At 41.0% G+C, this 21005-nt stretch overlaps 1 protein-coding gene across 3 annotated transcripts in view; it reads right to left on the reverse strand.

Annotated features, from left to right (window-relative positions):
- The window catches only part of LOC146644338 (growth factor receptor-bound protein 10-like), a 52885-nt gene that overhangs the window by 24526 nt on the left and 7354 nt on the right, over nt 1-21005 (reverse strand). For 2 of the 3 annotated variants that reach the window (XM_085395151.1, XM_085395152.1), the window contains exons 3-5: nt 18161-18254; nt 6771-7008; nt 4313-4436 (exon numbers count right to left, since the gene is read on the reverse strand). In XM_085395151.1, coding sequence (XP_085251277.1) covers nt 4313-4436; nt 6771-7008; nt 18161-18254 — 456 coding nt within the window. The remainder of the gene's footprint in view (nt 1-4312; nt 4437-6770; nt 7009-18160; nt 18255-21005) is intronic. The other variant, XM_085395153.1, reaches the window with a different exon arrangement.

Here is a 21005-nt window from a genome sequence, read left to right on the forward strand (position 1 = left end):
CCAATGAGAACCCAGTGAGAATCAATAAGGAATCAATAAGTGATATCAGTAACAGAATCTGAATCCTTAAATTCTTGTTTAATGTTTCAATTAAGGACTCGCCAAAACTAATGGCTAGTTTTGGCGAGTGGCAACACTGCTGAAAAATCATCCCTAGAGTCCTGCCGCTGGCACAGCTAAAGACCGTAGACCGCAGCCAAGTATGATTCCTCTTTGTACATAATCAGCTTTAACCTTTGAAATATTTTGCAAGCATCAAACATTTCAATAATGAAACCATGTGCTGAACAACAAACCATGAGAAAAAGGGGTTTTTCACATCCTTTTTTTAAATTAAAACCCTCTTTTCTCTTAAATCTTTCCAGAAGAGGTCAGAGGTCAAGGTCACTGAAAAGGGTTCGGTGTCTTGCTCACTAACTACTTCAAAAGAATGGAGGTTAGCCAACACATGGGGCTTCGGTGCTTTGGTTGAGGCTGAGAGATTGGTCTCTATAACTACCGGGGCTCCCTGCTGTCACTGATGTTCGTAATGCTCTCTCTGGCCACAAATAAAAGCACAAGTTGCATTGCAGCCATGGTCGCGGTGCCAAAGCAAACTCATTTGCCCAGCAATGACAGACAAAACCTGACCAAATCCTTGTGAAAGCCAGGGGAACATGACTGAACTCTATGGTGTAATACTGCAACAACATGCGTGGGAAATGGCCATTATCCAGTCCACTATTGAGCAGAATCAGACCACTGAAAGAAAGTTTCACAAATCTGATGGAGATGCAGCATCATGTTAGTTTTTTATATTTCCAGCCTGCTTATGATTCTACGAGGACACTGCTCTACTTGGCTCACAATGTGAGCAGCATATCGCTTTGAGAAAAACCGAAGCTCAGTGAAGAATGTCCAGATTCCAACTCTACAGCTGGAGGGAGCGAGATCCTCCGATAAACCTTTGCCAATGCAAATACAATGCAAGTATGTCTGCAGACCAACGCACGCATGTGTGACGGTCCCATCTGCATTGTTGTGTAAGTCATACTCAGCACTCCTCAGGCTTAAATATATTCACCTGATCTGCACACATCAATGCACATATTTGCTCCAGCGCCAGTAAAATTTAAACTCGCTAACTTTCTGTTATCTTAGATACAGTGAAAGCCTGAAAGGCCATGCTGTAGACAGTCTAACCCTAAATTTGCTGAATTTAAGGAATTTGATCAGTGGACGTTTTACTTAATTTGATTTAGAAAAAGCTCATTTTAGAGCATTAGAATCCATTAAAGTGTACAATGTTTCAAAAGGCATGCCCCAAAGCAGCCCAATCAATAGGAGGCTGGTTTAGGAAGATCTTACACAGTCAACAAATTAGTAAATAAGCAGCCCACAGACATGCCTGCAGCTCTGTGAGAGTGTACTCAGGAACGGCAGTGCTTGGAGCTAAATGCTAACATCAGCCTTGCCCTCTCTACTGTGCTCAGCAACAAAGCTAACACAGACATTTAGAAAAATAAGGATTAACGCATTCACCAGTTTGTTTATCGGCATTATGATCAGTATGAAGCACGCTGGTTACAAGTAACAGCAAGTTACATGACTTTTGCAGGTATTTAGTAATGAGCCAAAGTCATATTTGTCTGTACTTAATCAAGTACTGACAAATTTAAACTAAACTGCTCAAATGATTACTTAAGCCCTAGTTAAGTTTACACAAAGATTATTATTAATTATATGTTCTAGAAGGTCAACACCCAAAACAAAAAAGGATCTACAGGCTACACCAAAAGGCTACACCAAAAGCCGCTCTGAGAACCTTCACAGACATACCGCTAGAACTTGTTAGTCAGTTTCAAATAAGATTTTGGAATCCTGACTAGTCCTCATGTGTTTACCTACATGCTAGACGCACAACTGAGGTTCAGCAAAATGTAGAGTTTATGGTGTCAGATGACACACGCAAGCTATGACACAGATATTAGAACTATATTAAAATTATTATTTTTTCTTTAACAACTGATTAATTATTTTGAAGAATCATGAATAAAAATAAGTTTTTTCCCCCCATTTTTATATTCATCACATTTGTAATCTCTTTTTCTCTAAGCCAGGTAGCATGGAGGTGAGCAAACGAGCCACGTGTGGCTGTGGAGTTGCTTGACTGAGACCCGTGACTGGACTTGATATAATATCAGTTTTCCTGCATTTCTCTTTCAGGGATTTCAATTTTGTCCATAAAACTTTAGCACTTTGATGATTGGTTGATTAGGACCTCAGTCGATTATGGTTTGGAGACTAACCTGGTAATATGCAGTAATTAGAAAAAAATGTGTATTTCCTGACCAGCTGGTGTGTGGTTGCTGGTTATTAGTCACACCCAAAACTTCCTTGTGATTAATTTGTTTGCTAGCAGAAGGACGGTTTCTGTGTAGGACACCTCTCTGTAACCAGTTTCACACTGACAACAGCCAGCAAACACCCATTCAGGCAGGTCTCTAAGCCTGCATGAATGGGGCTTTAGCAGTTTAGCAAGGAATAGTCCTTCGATGGCGCCAGTTTCCAAAAAGTATTTACAACAAGCGTTAAGAGTGGAGTTAAACCAAATAGCTGGTTGGGAGGATTGAACATGTTGTCAGAAGGCTGCTGCTGTAAACCTCTTGAAAACTGAACTATATCTATTGCTTAGACTCCTACGATTGAAAACATGATTAAAATTGCTTAAAAAAATAATTCTGGACTTTTTTGCAAGCACCAGCTATGAGACCCCAAACCAAAGAGGTAAAAGCCAAAGTCAAGAAGTTGGCTGGCTAAACTCCATGGCCATCCACCCGCCTGACACAGCCATCCCAGTTATTTATTAATGAATCATTGCTGACAATCAGTGGAGATGTTTCTTTACATGGGTGGTGTCCAGTTCCCATGATCCCCATCACCCTCAGCCACACATTTATCAGTCTCACAGCCACCTCCTCTTCTCCTTTGGACAAAATGCTTTTGCTGACTATGATAAACATGGTGGAATGTTAGAGGTGATTTTTCCACGTGCTTTTTACTCCTTCCACAAGCTCTATCGCCTAAACAGAAATACTACCGCCATCCTGTTTTTGTGCATTTAAACACTGTTAAAGAATGTCCTGCCTGCTCTAAAGTTGTCACGAGCAATGAAAAATGACACAAGGACGAATGAAAATGGTGCCAAGCCTCAGCCATTATCTGTATGAATAACTGGACAGAAAACACAAGTTAAAGCCGCGTGAGATAAGAGAAAAATAGAAACGTAACTGCTACTGGCTGGTTATTTGGCTCGCTGAACGAACAAGAACTGTGGACGAAATGAAGATGATCTGGGAAAGAGAAATGAAGCAATGTTTAGTCAGCTCTCACAGACTCGACCGCGCACACAAAAGATCCTTTGTACAAACTGCAAACTTGCTCTCTGACTCCAGACCTTGTGAGTTGATGTCAACGAAATGCAAAAATAATGCTTTGGCTTATCACATGTCTCTGTGCGTGTGTGAACTGAATAATGCCACCTGTGTGTGTATAACTGCGTTAACAACACACAAAAAAAGTGTGCGTGTGTATGTAAAGAAAGCGAGCGAGTGAATAAGCATCTAAAATAACTTTTATTGTTCAGGGTGGGCATCCTGAAAACATCTTTGAGGAGGATGGAACATTCCTGGGACAGGAGGCTCAGCAGGGGGAAGGAAGGGCAAGGCTGTGACACACACACACACACACACACACACACACACACACACACACACACACACACACAGAGACTCTCTCGAAGTGACGCTAGGAGCCGAGGTTGAAGCGTGTGAACCGGAAAAGGGCGCCTGTCTTGCCGGAGCCAGCAGACGGATTCAGAAGGTTCAGAGAGATCCGACCTGCAGATGTTCCCAGCCGTATTCCTGGCTCTGCCACGGGAAGTCTGCACTCTGTCCGCAGCATCCTGGAGACGCGGCTCACCTCGTTCTTCCACAGCAAAACATGTCCGTCACATGTCTGCATGCGTGTGTAAATATGATTGATGATGATGATTCCACAATAACACACATGTACTGCCAGATAACCCCGGCTGAGTTGTTGTGTAATGGATAAAGGATGTGCGCAGCCAAAGTCAACACATGCTGCTCTGACCCGCACATAACAGGCCAGTCAGCTGGTTTGAAAACACACACTAACACAAATGCAAGATCTAATTAACATGGGCAACAAAAATGTAGCCAATCCCTTGACCACTTGTGCCTCTACCAAATCAGCTGTACCATTCTCAGTGATTGCGTGCTGGTGCACGTGGCGTGTGTGTAGGTGAACTTACATAGTTGTCAGAGGTCTGTATGGGGCTCAGAATAGGGGATCCAGTTAGGCTGCAGAGCTCAGGGAAAGGGTTGGGGATGGCTGGCAGCGAGGCTGGACGCAGCTGGTGCTCTTCCTGCAGGTTCCTGCAGAGGGAGACACACATTCATGACACTGCCTCAGGTTACCAGTGAGAGACTAACACTGGAGGATATATATACACATGATTATGGGTGTCATTTGGGTATAATAAGGAATACAAATCAACATGGTTTCAGCTTAAAAGTTAATCTGAACTCTGACTGGACCACTAAACTTTTTAAAAAGTTTAAATTCTAGCTACTGTAATTTATTCACACAGATTAGCAGAAGCTGTCCCAGGCTCACTCTGTTCAGTGTCACTCTGAATAATGACACTTTCAAACAGGGCACACTGATCTGGATATTCTGTTAAAGTTCAGAGTCAACAGTGGAGGAAAAGGGCAAGAAGACAGTCGGTGCTCACTGACCACTGGACGGCCTCTGGCCTAGATATTAATCCACTTCTGTCTAAATAAACAACAAGCATTTCTCTTTAAAATAACTTTATCATGCTCAAATGCTCAGACTTGCTGCCAATTATTGCACGTTTCTTTTAAATTGTTGTGTTTCCAAGCTTGCTTTACACTCATTGTGCAAGTATGTTCAACACATTATAACCTTTATTCTGCATGAAGATGGTTAAAATATTAAATTGCATAGACTTATAGCTCTGTCGGGCCTCTTTATTAGATCTGCAGTAATTTATATACAGTAGAGTTTCCATTGCATCGGCCTGACCTACCCCGCTGTCCACTTGCCTCGAAAGCCTGAGGAAGAGAGAGCAGTAGCAAGAACTGCAAGAGCTGCTGACAATAACAATGGAGATGGTCAGAAAAAACAAAAACAGCTTGAACTGAAGGATCTGGGATGGGGGTGGGTTGCAAAGCACCTTGGACAGGCAGGGATTAATGTAAGCAAGTGACTACCTTTAGCTAATGCTAGTCCTTTAATCTCTTTCAATAGACACATTTGTTATGTGTACTCATTTATAACCTTGTTTACTCTGACTCTGCTTGGATCAGCTCATTTTTGTTTGTGCCATGTGGCCAAAAAGGAAACTGCAGTGCCCTCTGGTGAGTAAAATATGCAACATCAACACTCGTAACATGGTTGAAGGGTGTCGTCTCTTCTTTACGTGTGTAATTTTAACTTATCGGCTGTTATTAACGTCAACGTCGGTCAATTACATTAAACCTCTCATCATCTGTCGGCTTCTAACTATTACATTTGTAATATTTCTAGGTTTGTACATATTTATGTCCCACTCTTTGGAAATTGTGGAAGCAGATACCCTGACGACCCCAAAATACAGTTACAGTAACATTAAAACGCTGGAGAACGCAATAAATATGATTTTTACAGAGTATCGCACTCTCTTGTTTAACACAGCGGTGCAGTGGTCAGCACTGTCTCCTCACAGCAAGCAGGTTCTGGGTATGAATGTCCTGGTCAGCCGGGATGTTTCTCCCATATTCCAAAGACAAGAATCTTAGGTTAACTGGCAATGTGAGGGTGCCAAAGGGCTTAAAGTGAATGAAATAACACGCTGTATGAGTGCAGTTAATCTGTGTAAGTGTTTATTGAGTCTACTCTATCTGAAGGTCTGGTGAGATGGAACTGAAATAGAGTGAGGGAACACTGGAGACAGATCGGTTGCCTGATCACATGGTGCACCTGCCAGATTTGTAAAAACATGAGCAAACTGTGTGGGACAAGCAGTCAGACTGCAGTTTAGATCCCGAAAATGAGAAATGCTCATCATCTCAGTTGAGGGTGTAAGGACGGTGGATGATGTTTGCGCTTCAGACCTTTGATGTCTATGTTGTTGATGTTTTGTTTTTTTAATTTATGACTTATTTTGTTGAACTTCTATTTCATTAGTGCGTAGGTTCACTGACAGTGATTAGAAGCAGTCACTTTTCTTGTATGTATACACATGCTGTGGCCAGGAAAGCTGATTCTGATTAAACCCACAGAGAAGTTCAACACACATCTTAAATGTGGCAACACAAAAAAGCAATATATAATATCACTGCAACTACAGAGTTACCAGAAGTTAATTCATGGTCACACTCTCCCCTTCTGTTCCTGATCATGGCCTTTAATAGTGGCCAGAAAAAAAAAGGTTTCTGCAGAAAACTGATTTCACGGTGAAGCTGACCTTTGACCTTTGGGATATGAAACGTCATCACTCGTCCAAGGTGTTCCTGAGATAGCATGTTTACAAGAATGGCACAGACAGACAGATATATAATAGCAGAGTGTTCTTTTGCTGGCAGTGCTACGTTATCTTTTATTCATATCTTTATTTCTGCAGGTGTAGCAGAGCGATCTTTTTATCTTTATCTTGAACATAAACCAGTGCGATCAATGTAGAGGCCCAGGTTATGAGCATTTACCTGACAGCTTTGATGTGCATGGGTTGAGAGTGTCTCAGCCTTTCTCTGGAGGGGGAAGAAGAGGGCAGGGCTGGGGTGTGGCGACGGCTGTGTCCCAGGTAGGAAGAGTGCACCTGATGGTGGTGGTGAGGGGCGTGGCCGTTGTTTAGAAGAACCGCCGTGTCTGTCTGTGTGGAGTACACACTCTCCATAGAGGAGTTCATGTCATTCACCAGCTGCTCCAGATCCACGTCATCATCTGCGGATGCAGGTGGACAGCGGGATGAGCAAAGGGAGAATGAAATGAGTGACAGTGATGCATTGCATCTACAAGCAGCTGACAGTCATCAAAATCATCCCAGTGTAGTTTAACACTACAGCAACCAAAGTTAGTGATGAAGAAAACACAGCTGTGGAATCACAAGCAGGACAGTAAAGAAAAGAAAGGGTGACAATGCTGCAGCGCCCCCTGCTGGGTGGCAGGACTACAACCTAAAATAGAAATTTAAAAAAGTTATTTTTCACATTCTATTACAAACATTTTTATTTTATTTTATTTTTTTTGCCATATTTCTTTTATTTTTAACCTATATTTGACAACAGCATAATAAAACTGGAAATTCTGCCATCCTAATATTTTTAGTGGCCCTCATATGGTCACCACCAGTGTTGGTCAAGTTACTTGAAAAAGTAATCAGTAACTAATTACTGATTACTTCCCCAAAAAAGTAATCCCGTTACTTTACTGATTACTTATTTTCAAAAGTAATTAATTACTTAGTTACTTAGTTACTTTTTTAAAACACGATTTACAACCTGAAGAGGTGATAAAGCGATAGATCTTTCAGCCCAATTCTACTTTTTCTGCATAATCCATCATACAAAATGTAATCAAATGGAAAAGTCTCTTTTTTTTAACTTGTTTTATCAGTTTTAATCTTTTAACTTTATGCATCAAGCAAAAATTTAATTATATGCAACATTCTCTGACTGGAAGAAATTAGTTTAACATTTAAACCTATTTTCTGCACATTCCAGCACATAAAATAAAATATTTTTTGTGTTTACACTCAGTCTTTCAAATAGATGCAAGTAAAACACAGCAGAAAATAAATAAAGTCAAAGACTCAGCGGTCCTGTTGCTCTATTTTCACCTGTAAAGCAGGAGTGGGGTAGGCGGAGGTTTACCCTGGTGCAGGTGTGCCGCGGTCAGTTGAAGAATCCGCGAGTTTCTCTGTGAGTTTCCCATTACGTCGTAGCTACTCGGTGTTTGCTTGGAAGTTTAGGGGTTTTTTTCGCTGTAAAAAGAAGTTTTCTTCCCACGCACAGCGGACACTAATGTTTTTGTCACTTTTTATGGAGTCAAACTCAAAGTAAGGTCAGTACTTCCACGCTTTAAACGCTGCACGCTCATACTCTCTCCCACAATCGATATGTGGATTGTTGATCTGCACACAGCTGTTGTCACTAACGGCGCACTCGCTTACGTCACTGTCATGAGACATTCTCGCAAAAAAAATCACGGTTTTAGTAACGCAGTAACGCAGCGTTCCTACGGGAAAGTAACGGTAATCTAATTACCGTTTTTGCAATAGTAATCCCTTACTTTACTCGTTACTTGAAAAAAGTAATCGGATTACAGTAACGCGGAACGCGTTACTGCCCATCTCTGGCCACCACTATGAAAAAATTCTGGAGGCATCCCTGCCGAGTATCTCAGGTAAACTTTTACCAGCAAGAGGAAAGGTAGCCAAGGAGTTAGAAGTTTCATCAAACAGAATCCCGATGCAAGAATGCTTCCGGAGGACGAGAATTGCCAACTTATACTTTCAACTCACATGCCCAACTAACCCTATTAAAACATGTTCCCACACCTATCTACACAGTTTTCCCGCCTTGGCAGGCTCAGCAGTTGAAATAAAAGACTCATTATAAGATGTAAAAAAAAGAAAGAAAAAAAAGAGGAACCAATAAAGTCTGATTAGAGAGACAATTGTGTCAGTGAACCTTTTCTTTATCTATGTCTGCAATTAAACACAGACTGGGCACTAGTTTTACTTTGAGCAAACAGCTCATAACCTTTGTATCATGTCTACAGTACATACTGAGACAATGACACTGAAACCTCAATGGCACTTTGATAGAGCAGCAATTTAAGCAATAAAAATATTGCCAGAAAAACATCACGGCCCTGAATTATCAAGCATGGCAGCAGACAGAGAGAGTGAGAGAAAGCACAGCCCTGATGTGAAGTATCATTCTTCCTTGTGTTGGATTCCTCTTTGGCTTGGATTTCATTCAATTCCTGTGTAGTACACCACCTCCCTGGCTTGCCTTTGGCCTAACTGTGTGTAAACTGTCATTCAAGGGGCTGACAAGCCTTCCTGGCAGCCAGCAGCAGTTTCGAACCAGCACTCGCCCACAGACCAAACGACTAACCAAAGCAAACCAGAGTGAATGGGCCCCTGGTCGTGCAGGTCAGATGTCGATGCCGATCTTTTACCGTAAACTGTTATTAATTAGCTAAAGCCAGGCCCGGATTTGCAAGCCCCACTTTGGGCTTCCCTCAAGGCTTTGATGCTGTTCATGTGGTGCTATCTGATGATGAATTGGTTCACTTCTTGCAGCACTCTATAATGCAAAATGAAATGCCTTCTGGGGACAGATGGAGATAATCCTGTGTATGGCAGTCATTACTAACAGTTTTCCAACCTCGCAGCAATAGATTTTTCTACTCTTAACTTTCTAAAAAGTAAATGTGCACTGTCAGCTTGTGGGGGAAAAGCCTGCTAGCGGGAGAGAAATCTCTCTAGTGAATCAACTTTTACATAAGCTCTGTTAAACGTCCTCACAACTGTGGTCTCAATGTGTTTCGCTATGTGTGTGTATGTGTGTCTAAAGGCCTTTGGTCCTCCGTGAGTCCCACCCCAACACCACACACAGAATTCTTGACATTCCTCTCAGACGAAATTACAGCACTCTGGGAACGTTAACCAGGCCTTTTCATGACACATGGTGGCCAAATGACTGGGACAAAGTAGGACATCAAAACAGACACACAGGAATGAGGACAGGACACTATGTGCACTCTGCAGTGCTGATGTACATGTGCATCTAATTAAAGAGGAGAAATTTAAAAGGAAACGCAGCAGTGCACCGAATGTACACAAACACTGTGAACATCCACAGTGAGAGCAGGGGGGAAAAGCTGCTGCACCAAAAACAACAGGAGTCGCTCATCTTAGGTTATAAGGAGTTATGCATGTCACGCGCACACACAAACACAGAGCACAGTCTGGGACATTGGGTCATGTGATGCTGGGGTTCATGAGTGGGACATGGTTGCTTGGGTGGGGTGGGGGCTGTGTGTGCAAAAGATGTTCTAGGAAAAGAACAAGACCACGCAGGAGGAGAGACAGTCATGGCTGTTATATAAAGATGTAACATAATGTGGACTCATGATCTGTAAAAGCGAGAGGTGTTGTCATTCGTCTCATTACTAATGCCTGTGTTTTTCCTTCCATAGCATAATAAAAGTTATGCTACTTTGTGATTTTTAGTAAAAGTTGCGTCCTTAAGAAGCAGGACAAGTCCAGCCAAGACCTGACAGATACATCTGGCCCTTCAGTTAATTCATTTATTATTCCCTGGAGCCTCATCAGAAATGGTCTCAGTGGACGGATGGCTTTAAAGAAACCATTGCTTGGGAAGCAAAATGGGGAGAAAAGTCTGAGGTATAACAAACGGTGAGTGTTCATATCCATCTATGAAACATAGTGGAGGCTCTGTCATGGTTTGGGGCGACATTTTATATTGAATGCAACACGATGATGAAACGATGAACACAGAAAAGTACCACAGATTTTTTTGTCTGATTAGCAAAGCCTTCACTGCCAGTGCAGTAAATGCACACTTGGATAGAAAAACACACAATACCAATGTATCAACCCATAGGTTGGTCTCACAAGCCTAAACCACAACATTACTGAAGCAGTGTGGGTTCATCTAGACAGAAAACAGAACAAAAGGCAGCCAACATCCAAAAAAGAGCTTTGGAAGTCCTTCAAGAAGTCTGAAGAACTATTCCAGAAGACTACTTAAAGAAATTACAAGAGAGTTCAGCCTTTGTTGAAGAATAAACGTAGTAATAACAAATATTGACTTTAAAGCTAAGAAATGTACAAACTCTGTTTTCATCTTATATGCTGTATTTCCATCTGTTTACATGCGTTTCTCTAAATGGCTGCAGCTACTTCCCATTTTACTAGCAAAATACAAAGAAATGAGGGTGGCTCAAGACTTTTGCACAGTGTTGTACGTTTGGTAGGATGCTAAAACTTAACATTTAGTCTATTTTTCTCTCAACTGCTAATGTGCATCAATGCAATGGCAAACAACACTTGCAATAATATTTAAAGTTGCTCACAGGAAGATTCTTCATCATCCTAATTATTGTGAGTTTGAAAGGTTTTGTTCTTGCTGCTAAAAGAGAACTTTTACAAAAAAAAAAGTATCCCAGTGCCACTTTAAGAGGATAATGATGGTATCATTGGCATTCCTCCCCCTCCCCCTGTGGCTTGGCCCACACGGCGCTGCTGGCTATGGACAGGGAACCCAGAGGACATATAGAATGAAAATGTCTTCTCCGTCTCCTCCGCTAACTATAACTTGGAATGTAGATGACTCGCTCCAGCCGTCTGGCTAGCATCTGATGACAAAACCTACCATACAAACGTGGCCAGTTCAGTCCTGTAAGATCCCAAAATATACTGAATGAGTGCTCTCTGTCCCTGGCCACGACAACCTGCAATCATCGATCTCTGACAGCAGTCTAGAGGTCAGCGAAGAGAGCTGAATGTTCAGATTTTCAAGGGCAAAGCGCAACGGAGTTCTTTTTATGCAACAAAAACACAGGGGTTATATTTAGCATCCTTTTTGCGTTGGTACTTTCTCAGTAGGTTTTTCTTGCTGCTGCTGTTTTTTATTTGAAAAGGATTTATGTTGTCAGTGCATTTACATTTTGCATTGTTGGAGGCACAAACACTCTCAAAGTTACTTTAGTGTGTAACTACAGGTGCATAAAATGAATGATTTTCTATCGTGACAATGAGTGTTACTGCTGTGAAAGCCTCAAGCTATCTGCAGAAATCTGCTTATTACTCAGCTGCAGGACCGGAGGACAGCACATAAATCAGATAAAAGAAAATTATGAACAAAATATTAAATCTACTGTTAATTGGTGGGCTTACATGCAGATGACAACATGTCATCAGATTGTAAGAAAAAAACCCCACATCTAGCATAAATGAAGGGCATGTAATCTGAGCCAGTCATGATCTAAAAATACAGCACATCCATCAGTGAGGCTGAGGTAAGGTTCAGCTACCAACCAAAGCCAGAATGAAACTGGAGATGGGTGACTTTGACTCTTGCCTTTTCAGTGAAGTGAAGTGTTGTCCTGCACAACATTTTATCAGATAAACTATATACAGTCCTTTAATAAACTAAGTACATCCCTACTGCCCCCAAGGAAAAGAGGGGAAGTAGCAGCCAAGTGTTGCTAACCTGATTACTGAACATCATTCCCCTTTAATCACCATCGCTACTTTTAAGATTAGGCTTAAAACTTTCCTTTTTGCTAAAGCATATAGTTAGGGCTGGACCAGGTGACCCTGAATTACCAAACGACTCACGGACCGGTACCGATCCGAGGCCTGGGGGTTGGGGACCGCTGATTAAGAGGACCCGAGGGAAGCTCGGAAAGCTAAGCAGAAGTTATTTGGAGAGGAGAGTGACTGCCGTTGGTTGAAAAGAGAGGTAAAAAAACTTCAGTGGTGTGGAAACATTATGGGTTCGCGGAGTCAGACATGGATCAAATAGACATAGTGTGTAAACTTTGCTACGGTGTCGTAGCTGCACCACAGAGCAACACTGCAAAGTTCACTAAACATAGATGTTTACATTTTTCATTTATTTTTTATATTGCAAACATTTGCACTGTTATCAGTATTTGCACACTATTTTATATTATTTTTTGACAATCTTTAAAGTCATTATTCAATACATTGTTATTGTTAAATAAATATCGTCAAATAATCGAGATCTCAATTTCAGTGAAAATAATCGTGATTATCATTTTTGCCATAATCGAGCAGCCCTACCCTGAATCCTCCCTTAGTTATGCTGCAATAGGCGTAGGCTACTGGGGGACTCCCATGATGCACTGAGTTTTTCCTTTTCAGTTAACAGACCTCTCTGCATTAAATCGTACTTGTTATTAATCTCTGGCTCTCTTCCACAGCATGTCTTTATCCTGTCTTCCTTCTCTCTCCTCAGCTGGTTTACAGCAGATGGCCCCGCCCCTCCCTGAGCCTGGTTTCTTCCTGTTAAAAGGGAGTTTTTCCTTCCCACTGTCGCCAAAGTGCTTGCTCATAGTTGCTCATTGATTGTTGGGTTTTTCTCTGTATGTATTATTGTAGGCTCTACCTTACAATATAAAACGCCTTGAGGCGACTGTTGTTGTGATTTGGTGCTAGACTTCATTTGGCATGTTAAATGTTAAATTTTATGATTAAAGTACAATTAGAGGAAGACTAAACAAGTATAATTTATTTGGAAGGGATTCCAGGAGAAAACCTCTTCTCTCTAAAGAGAACATGGCAGCACAGCTTGCGTTTGCATGCTTTCATCTGAACAAACCACGACTTCTAGAACCATATTTGGAATAACACCGGATAGAGAGCATACAGCACAAATACCTCATACCAAACTGTCAAGCACGGTAGTGGAAGTGTGATGATTTGGGTTTGTTTGGCACCTACAGACCTGGACACATCCTCTTTATACCAAAGTATTCTAGTGACAAATGTGAGGCTATCTGACTGTCAGCTAAAGCTGGCTGGAAACTGGAACCTACAGCAGAATAGTGGTGGGACCTCAAGAGAACTGTGCACAAACGAATGCCTGCAAACCTCAGTGAATTGATGCAAAGTTGGAATGATAATGTAAGAGACTGATAGTCTCTAGCAAGTCTTACGGAAAATGATTATTAAGTTATTACTACTAAAGGTGCTTCTGCAAGCTTCTAAATCATGTACTTAGTTTTTCTAGTACTACATAGAGCCCTGTGAATTATATAGACAGATATCAAGAGAGGTAAGTACACTGCTGAAAATACAAAGAAACATTTTTATATGTATAGCATCAAATTAGTTAAACTTCTGGGACACTGATTCGGTCAGTCAAGTGGCAGAGGGAGTCGTTAATCAGTTTCAGTGGTTTTAAATCAGGAATAGTTTTACAGGTGGAGGCCACTGACATTTTTTCCCTCCACATCTTTTCTGGCTGGTTTTCAGTAGTTTTGTATTTAGCTACGGTCAGCGTCATTACTGGTAGCATGAGGCGATACGTGGAGCGTAGAGAGGATGCACAGGTAGCCCAGCTTGTCCAAAATGGCACATCAACACGTACCATTGCCAGAAGTTTGCTGTATCTCCGAGTACAGTCTCAAGAGCATGGAGGAGATTCCAGGAGACAAGCAGTTACTCTGGGAGAAGTGGACAGGGCCGTCAAAGGCCCTTAAACTATCAGGAGGACTGCTATCTGTTTCTTTTTGGAAGGAGGAACAGGATAAGCACTGCGAGAGCTACAGAATGACCTCCAGCAGGTCACTGGTGTGACTGTCTCTGACCAAACAACCAGAAACTGACTTCATGAGGGTGACCTGAGAATCCTAGTGGACCCTGTGCTCACTGCCCAGCACCGAGGAGCTTGATTGATTTGCCAGAGAATACCAGAATAGGCACTGTGTACTTTTCACTGTTTAGAACAGGTTCACCCTGTGTAAACAAACCAATTTGTTTGAACAGTCTATTATTTTGTGTACAAAATATATGATCATATATTACATAACTGAGGGGCTGACTATTTATCTGCATGTTATCAGCTGGGTTTGGGAAATGGATGCATATACTGATTATTGGCCATGTCCATAAATTTTTGCAGGCTAGTTTTGCTTTATTTTTATTGTTGTACTTGAGAATTCAACTTGGTAAATGTTTAACTTAAAAAACAAAACAGAGAAAAGCTCCAGAAACTAGAAGCATCATTTCAATGGTTCCTTGTGGAGACTTGTTCCTTGTTGGTTTGTTGAGTTACTATAAAAAGTTGTGCACAGACTGAGAGATTCTTGCGTCTATTGTGCCAATGCATTTACATTTGCATGATCTTGACCCCATATTTAGTTGTAGCAGTTACACTTTACAAGCTATCACTAACAACAAGAAAAGATTCTGGAAGTGCTGTTTTACTGTCTAGTGTGTGATAGTGGCAAACGGCTGATCACTCCAGTGGCGTCACTGCCTGAATAGAGTATGAACCTGCTGACCTCCTACTATCTACAACCCTGACCCACAGACCTATGGCTTACTTTCTATGAACTCCCTTCTGCTCTGAACTGTTTGACCTATAGACCTATGTAAGCACCCATTCACTTATTGTGAAACCATGTTTACAATACACGAGCATGACCAACAAGCAGCAGAAGTGAAGCCAGTCCAATAAATCACCAAACCAAAAGAAAAAAAAAAGCTAATCCACAGGATAACCACTAGCCAAGAATTCCCAAGATTTTCCTGGAAGTGTGAATGAAATTCTGGAAATATAATGGGGGCAGATTTAATACTGAGGCACTGTGGGGAAGGGAAGAGTTCAAAATAGTGCCGAGCAGCGGTAGAGGGAGGGGAGAGTTTAAAATTTGTCAATAATCTCTCCATCTGGAGAGCATAGCATGTAGTGATGGAGGGAGACAGTGTCCTTGATGGAGATGGAGATAGAGCAGGAGGGGGGGATTTCTAGGAAGACAGGAAGAGTGTTAAGAGGCCGATAAATTGGTTTTGATCCCATAAAGAAAGGTATGAAGAAAGGAAATGACAAAAGAAATATAGATGGAAGTAGGGCTGAACGATATATCGCATTTGCGATAATATCGCGACATGATCAAGTGCAATTTTCTAACCGCAAAGGCTGCGATTATACTCTGGACATGTCCAAATTCATGGGCTGCATCCTCCTGAGGCCGCATTTGTAGACCGATTACGTCACAGCGACGCGCCGAAGGCTGTCCAAATCCGGTTGTTCAGTGATGACGCGACGAATCCTACTTCCGGGTCTAAAGTAGTCTGCGTTTAATATGGCTTTTGTGTTGTTAACATGTTTAATGTTATGTATTTTCTTCTATTTGATCTCAAAAAGCTCCTAAAACAGTCAGTGATCCCTGTTGACCTCCTCGGCTTTTATTACCGCTAATCATTTATTTAAGCTCAGTTTTTAAAACCTTAGGATGTAACTACAGCCCAGCCCATGCAGCAGTATATGAATGACTAACCTCGTATTGTGGATGGATTATCTCAGTTGTTCTCCTAGCTGAAGTTTGGTCCTTTTACAGCATTCTGCCATGCGATTACATTTGTTTCTGACCACCGAGAACACTCACGTTAACTTTTATCGAGTGGAAAAAAAGTTAGCTTGTTTATATTATGCTAACATAGCTGTGTTGCTAGCGGTCACGTAGCACATCATTATATACCAGCTAGCCCAACTTCAGTAACCCTACAAACGTCACTGCTGTTTAGTTTTCTGTCTTCATTTATGCTGGAAGTGATAACAGAGCTGTACGTTTTAATTTGTTTCCAAAACCCCGCAGTCAGGATATGCTATATTGTATTTAGATAGAAGCTAGCGAGCTAACTCCCTGCTAACTTCTAACTCCGTTTAATGTCATAAATTCCGTTTTCATGGATGCCTGGATGTTAAACTCAATTGTTACACCTGGTAGAGCAGAACGCTGATAATTTTATTAAAGATGAAAGACTTTAGACAGTTTTTCAACTCTCAGTAATGCCATAGTGATCGTTTGATATATGGACCTGCAGCGGAGTTTAGACCCAGACACAGCTAGTGACGTCAGACTGAACAACCGGATTACTACCATATCCCAGAATTCATAGCGCGGCCCAGCCAAACTCCAGTTTCCAGCAATGGCGGCCGCTACTAAGTTTTAAAATTACTCATACTAATCTTTCTGGGTCACAAAATAAACTTTTAACATATTTTCAGGCGAGAAAGTAGTTGTGTAAACATCAAATATCTGCTCGGTTTATCAAGATATCCCATATTTGCAAAAGTGCTTCGACGTTTTCAGAGGCGTCTGCTACCCACCAGCTCGACAGCTAGCCGGGAGCTCGAGGGTTACTGATGCGGCCGAGAACGGCACAACTCCCGGCACATCATTTTCAGATCACCGCGGAGTTTCGCTGCTCGGGTTAAACGTAATATATAAGTCACTTAGACAACCTAAAAATGTTATTGTTGGGCTTTTTTCAGTGTTTTGTTTGTTCGTGAGTAAATCGGTTTGGCTGAGATTAAAGTTATTAGATTAGATAAAATAAAACTTTATTAATCCCCCGGGTGGGTTCCTCCTTGGTTTTCACACAGCTGACTAAACGTCAAACAGAAAACTTATTAAACAGAAGTATGAGACAGTCGAGAATTTACACCAGTGTCTGGTTATATTTTAGATAGCAAGAAGCAGACGGCCGAGTTTATTAAACTCCACCGAGACAGCGGTGACGCTAATCAGAACTAGACCGTCCAATTTCACGCCTTTAAATTTTAAAGGCGTGTTTGTGTGTGTGTTTATACAATTGCTATTATGTTTGCACTTTATGTGTAATGTTACTGACTGCAGAGATCAGTAAGATGTGTGTATTTTTTTTTTATTAGTTTTATTTATTTAATATTATTTTTTAATTGAATGACAGTCTAGTAGTTCACAGATGTCGAAAAACTGAGTGTGGTAAAGCCACTGATTTTTTTTATGTATATTTCTGCAATCTGCACATTGTACTGACTTTCATTTTAATGTTTACACCAGGGTTCCTTGTCAGCACTTTATGCTCAGATGTTTGTAAGCTAAAAATAAACTATTGTGTATGTTCAAATATACTGTTGTGATTGAAGAAGTTAAATAAAAATGTCAGTCATCAATTCATGCATCACCTCATGTCATCATAACAGAGGTCTGTCTTCCAGGAAAGAACAGTTTAAAATTAATGTAATATAGTATTGGCCATACTATATGATGTATTGCTTGTCTTTGTTTAATAATACAGAAGACAAAGACCTTAAAAAATAATCGCATATCGCATCGCAATCGCAATATTGGGGCAAAAAATCGCAATTAGATTATTTTCCATAATCGTTCAGCCCTAGATGGAAGGATTTCATTAATCACTCAGGACATACCAGAAAAGACCAATGGTAATAACCAGTTATTATAATCCAACCTAAATGTTCCAATTTTTTTTAATAAATCCAACATAGGTTCAAGAAGGAGAAGAGAGAAGAGTTACCATGGTGATGTGGCAAATTCTGACTGGCTGAGCGCTGAAAGCCAGGAACAATAAGCTCGTCAGGCCTGCGAGTGGAAGTGCGGTCCATCCTTTCCTGTCCCAAAAAAAAAGTAAAGGACATAAAAAAACATTTTAAAAAAGAACAATTTTGAGCACGTGGTTAAAAAAAGCCTCATGCAATGTGTTTAAGATGTCAGATATTTTAGTAAAACGGGAAGACAGCGTGTCATTTTCACAGAGTTCAAATGGTCGGGCAAAGGGTGGGTTCAGGCCTCGGCTGTCGAGGAATGCCAAGTCAGGCATTCAGAGCCCGGTGACACTTTGTCACTTTGGCTTTCTGACCCCTCTGACCTTTCCTTTATGCACACTCTCTCCCTGTATCAGGTATACTGAGCTTTATTTTAAACTTGTGAAACTCACTAATTAACTAAACCTTGATGTATTTCATGAAAAAAGAAGATTATCAATCAATTCAATAATTTTTAGAAAAAAAAAAATCCACCCAAAAAAACCCACCAGTCCCAGCCCACTTATACAATTTCACACGTCTGAAGATACACGCACACATCCTGCCAAGTTCTTCACACATTGTCTAATTTGAAGCAGCCTCAAGGCAAGAAAGCTGCAGAGGAGAAAGAGAGGGAAAAAAGCCAATGAAATTTTCAATCTTCTCTTTTCCAGGAAAAAGAAGAACGCGGAAGCGTTGCTTCCAGGAACTGCTCGTGGCCAGAGGTCTCAGTCCACATTCATGCACATACACACACACTCGCAGCTCCCCTCGGTGCTTCGAAAACATCCATAAATGCCCAGAGTAAGATTTATAGCTCTGAGAAGCAGCATCAGCCAAAAGCTTTCCAAGGAAGGCAACTTGGCTGCAGGGCCTATGGGCTGAAAGAGAAAGTCTGCAGGCCAGGCTATAGCTAAGACTGAGGCACAATAACTTACAAGCTGCTAAACACCCATAAATATATACACACATATATATCAAATACATACATACTGCACAACACCAGGCATTACTCCAAATCTACAGAAAGTGAGACTTTTACCAAATTAACTGAGATGACCTTTTATTTGCATCTTAACTACTAGCAGATCTACTTGTGGCTCTTTCTTTAAAACCTTCCAAAACAAATAGTCTAGTGGTAAGCTAGGCTACGTTAGCACAACGAGAGTAAAACCTTCCATGATTATGTGGATATCCACCTCAATTTTTAAATATATCTTAAGAAAACGTTATGAAAATATTATTTAATATCCTTTAAATACACCGGTAGGTAAGTTTTCAGCCAGACCACCTCTTTAATCCAGTGCTCAGTGTTTGTGCTAAGCTAAGTGCTAGCTGTAACCCCTTTTAATGGACCTAATCTTAATTTTCACACCAAACCCTGAACACAAAAGCAAATCAGGGATGCTACTCCTTTAAGTCAGATGGAAAAACTTTATCACCACACCTATAAAGACAGAATATCTCCATAAACAGCAAAACCTGATACCTAAAGCTAAAATGAAAAGCTGGAAAAAGTACGCAGAGAATTTATAAGTGAATGTTTTTAATCTGATGATATCAAGTGATCAAGTGATTTACTCACTGCAATCATACTAATCAATCTTCTCTCGGCACTGTTCAGAGTCTGGGCTTTCCCAGGCACAAGGGTATACACTGTTTGGAATTGGAGGCAGGACGATGTTCCAGGTCTTTAAAGAGCTATCAGTAGCAGCAGTGTTAACATATAGCTACAAGCAAACGTAGGGAAAATTACCCTTTCCTTTGCAGCGCTCTTGCAGTAAAAGGGTCAGCTTTAATGGCCACATTCCCCATAAAAAACTCACCTGGAACTCTAAATCGAGTAGTGATGCTACATCAGCCGTCACCTGGGTGGTTATATGAGTAGAAAAAGCCAATTTTGAAAGACATGAACCTGTTTCTTAGAAAGAGGCACTGATTTCCCGCTAAAATCATTTACCAGATGTGGACTGTTTTGCACAATAGTTATAGCAAACAAAACAGCATTCTTCATATAACTAGTCTTAAGGGCATACTGAGTGGCACAGTACATGAAGGGAGGCTTTCTTCTTGTAGTTTTACGGCTTGTGAGTCATTCCTGCAGTCGTGTGTTTTCTGTTTCACAACACACAGCATCGTTTAACAAATCTCATTTACACTGAATTACTTTGAATGTTCATCTTAGTATTTTTCCATAGAAGTTTATTACAGTTACAGAGCCTTTTTAGCATTGTGGCTTTGCATTTATGGGCAAGCATAAGTCTGATCAGGGGGCACGGAGGACCAAAGGTTATTAATACAGTACTGTGCAAAAGTCTTGGTGTAACTGCTTTCCTTCTTCAACACAGTCTGAACCCTCTTAGGGAAGCTTTCTTGTCTTCTTTAACTAGTCTTCAGGAATAGTTCTTCATGAAGGACATTTAAATCTTTCCTTTAGATCTTGCCTGCCTTTTGTTCTGTTTTCTGTCCAGATGAGCCGACACTGCTTCAGTAATGTTGAGATTTGGGCTAGTCCATGACTGATACTGGTCCTCTGTGTGTGTGTTTTTCTATCCCGGTATGCTTTTACTACATTAGCAGTGTGTTTGGGATCATTGTCTTTTTGAAAAATAAAGCTGCTGACAGATGGTTTTGCATATTACCTTTCTGTGTTTATAATTGCACTAAGTTGGCTAACATCCTCAACACAGCTGACCTAAATGCAGCCCCCAATTCATTACTGTGCCTCCACCGTGTTTAACACATAACTTTTCTCCCCACTGATAGCCACCAAGATCATTTCTGATGAGATTTTGGTGAACAGCTGCTACGTTGTCTGAGTGAGATACCTTTTTATGT

The sequence above is a fragment of the Rhamphochromis longiceps genome, linkage group LG22 (assembly GCF_057381845.1).
Source record: "Rhamphochromis longiceps isolate RC_006_pf linkage group LG22, R_longiceps_female_GT1.1, whole genome shotgun sequence".
NCBI lineage: Eukaryota > Metazoa > Chordata > Actinopteri > Cichliformes > Cichlidae > Rhamphochromis > Rhamphochromis longiceps.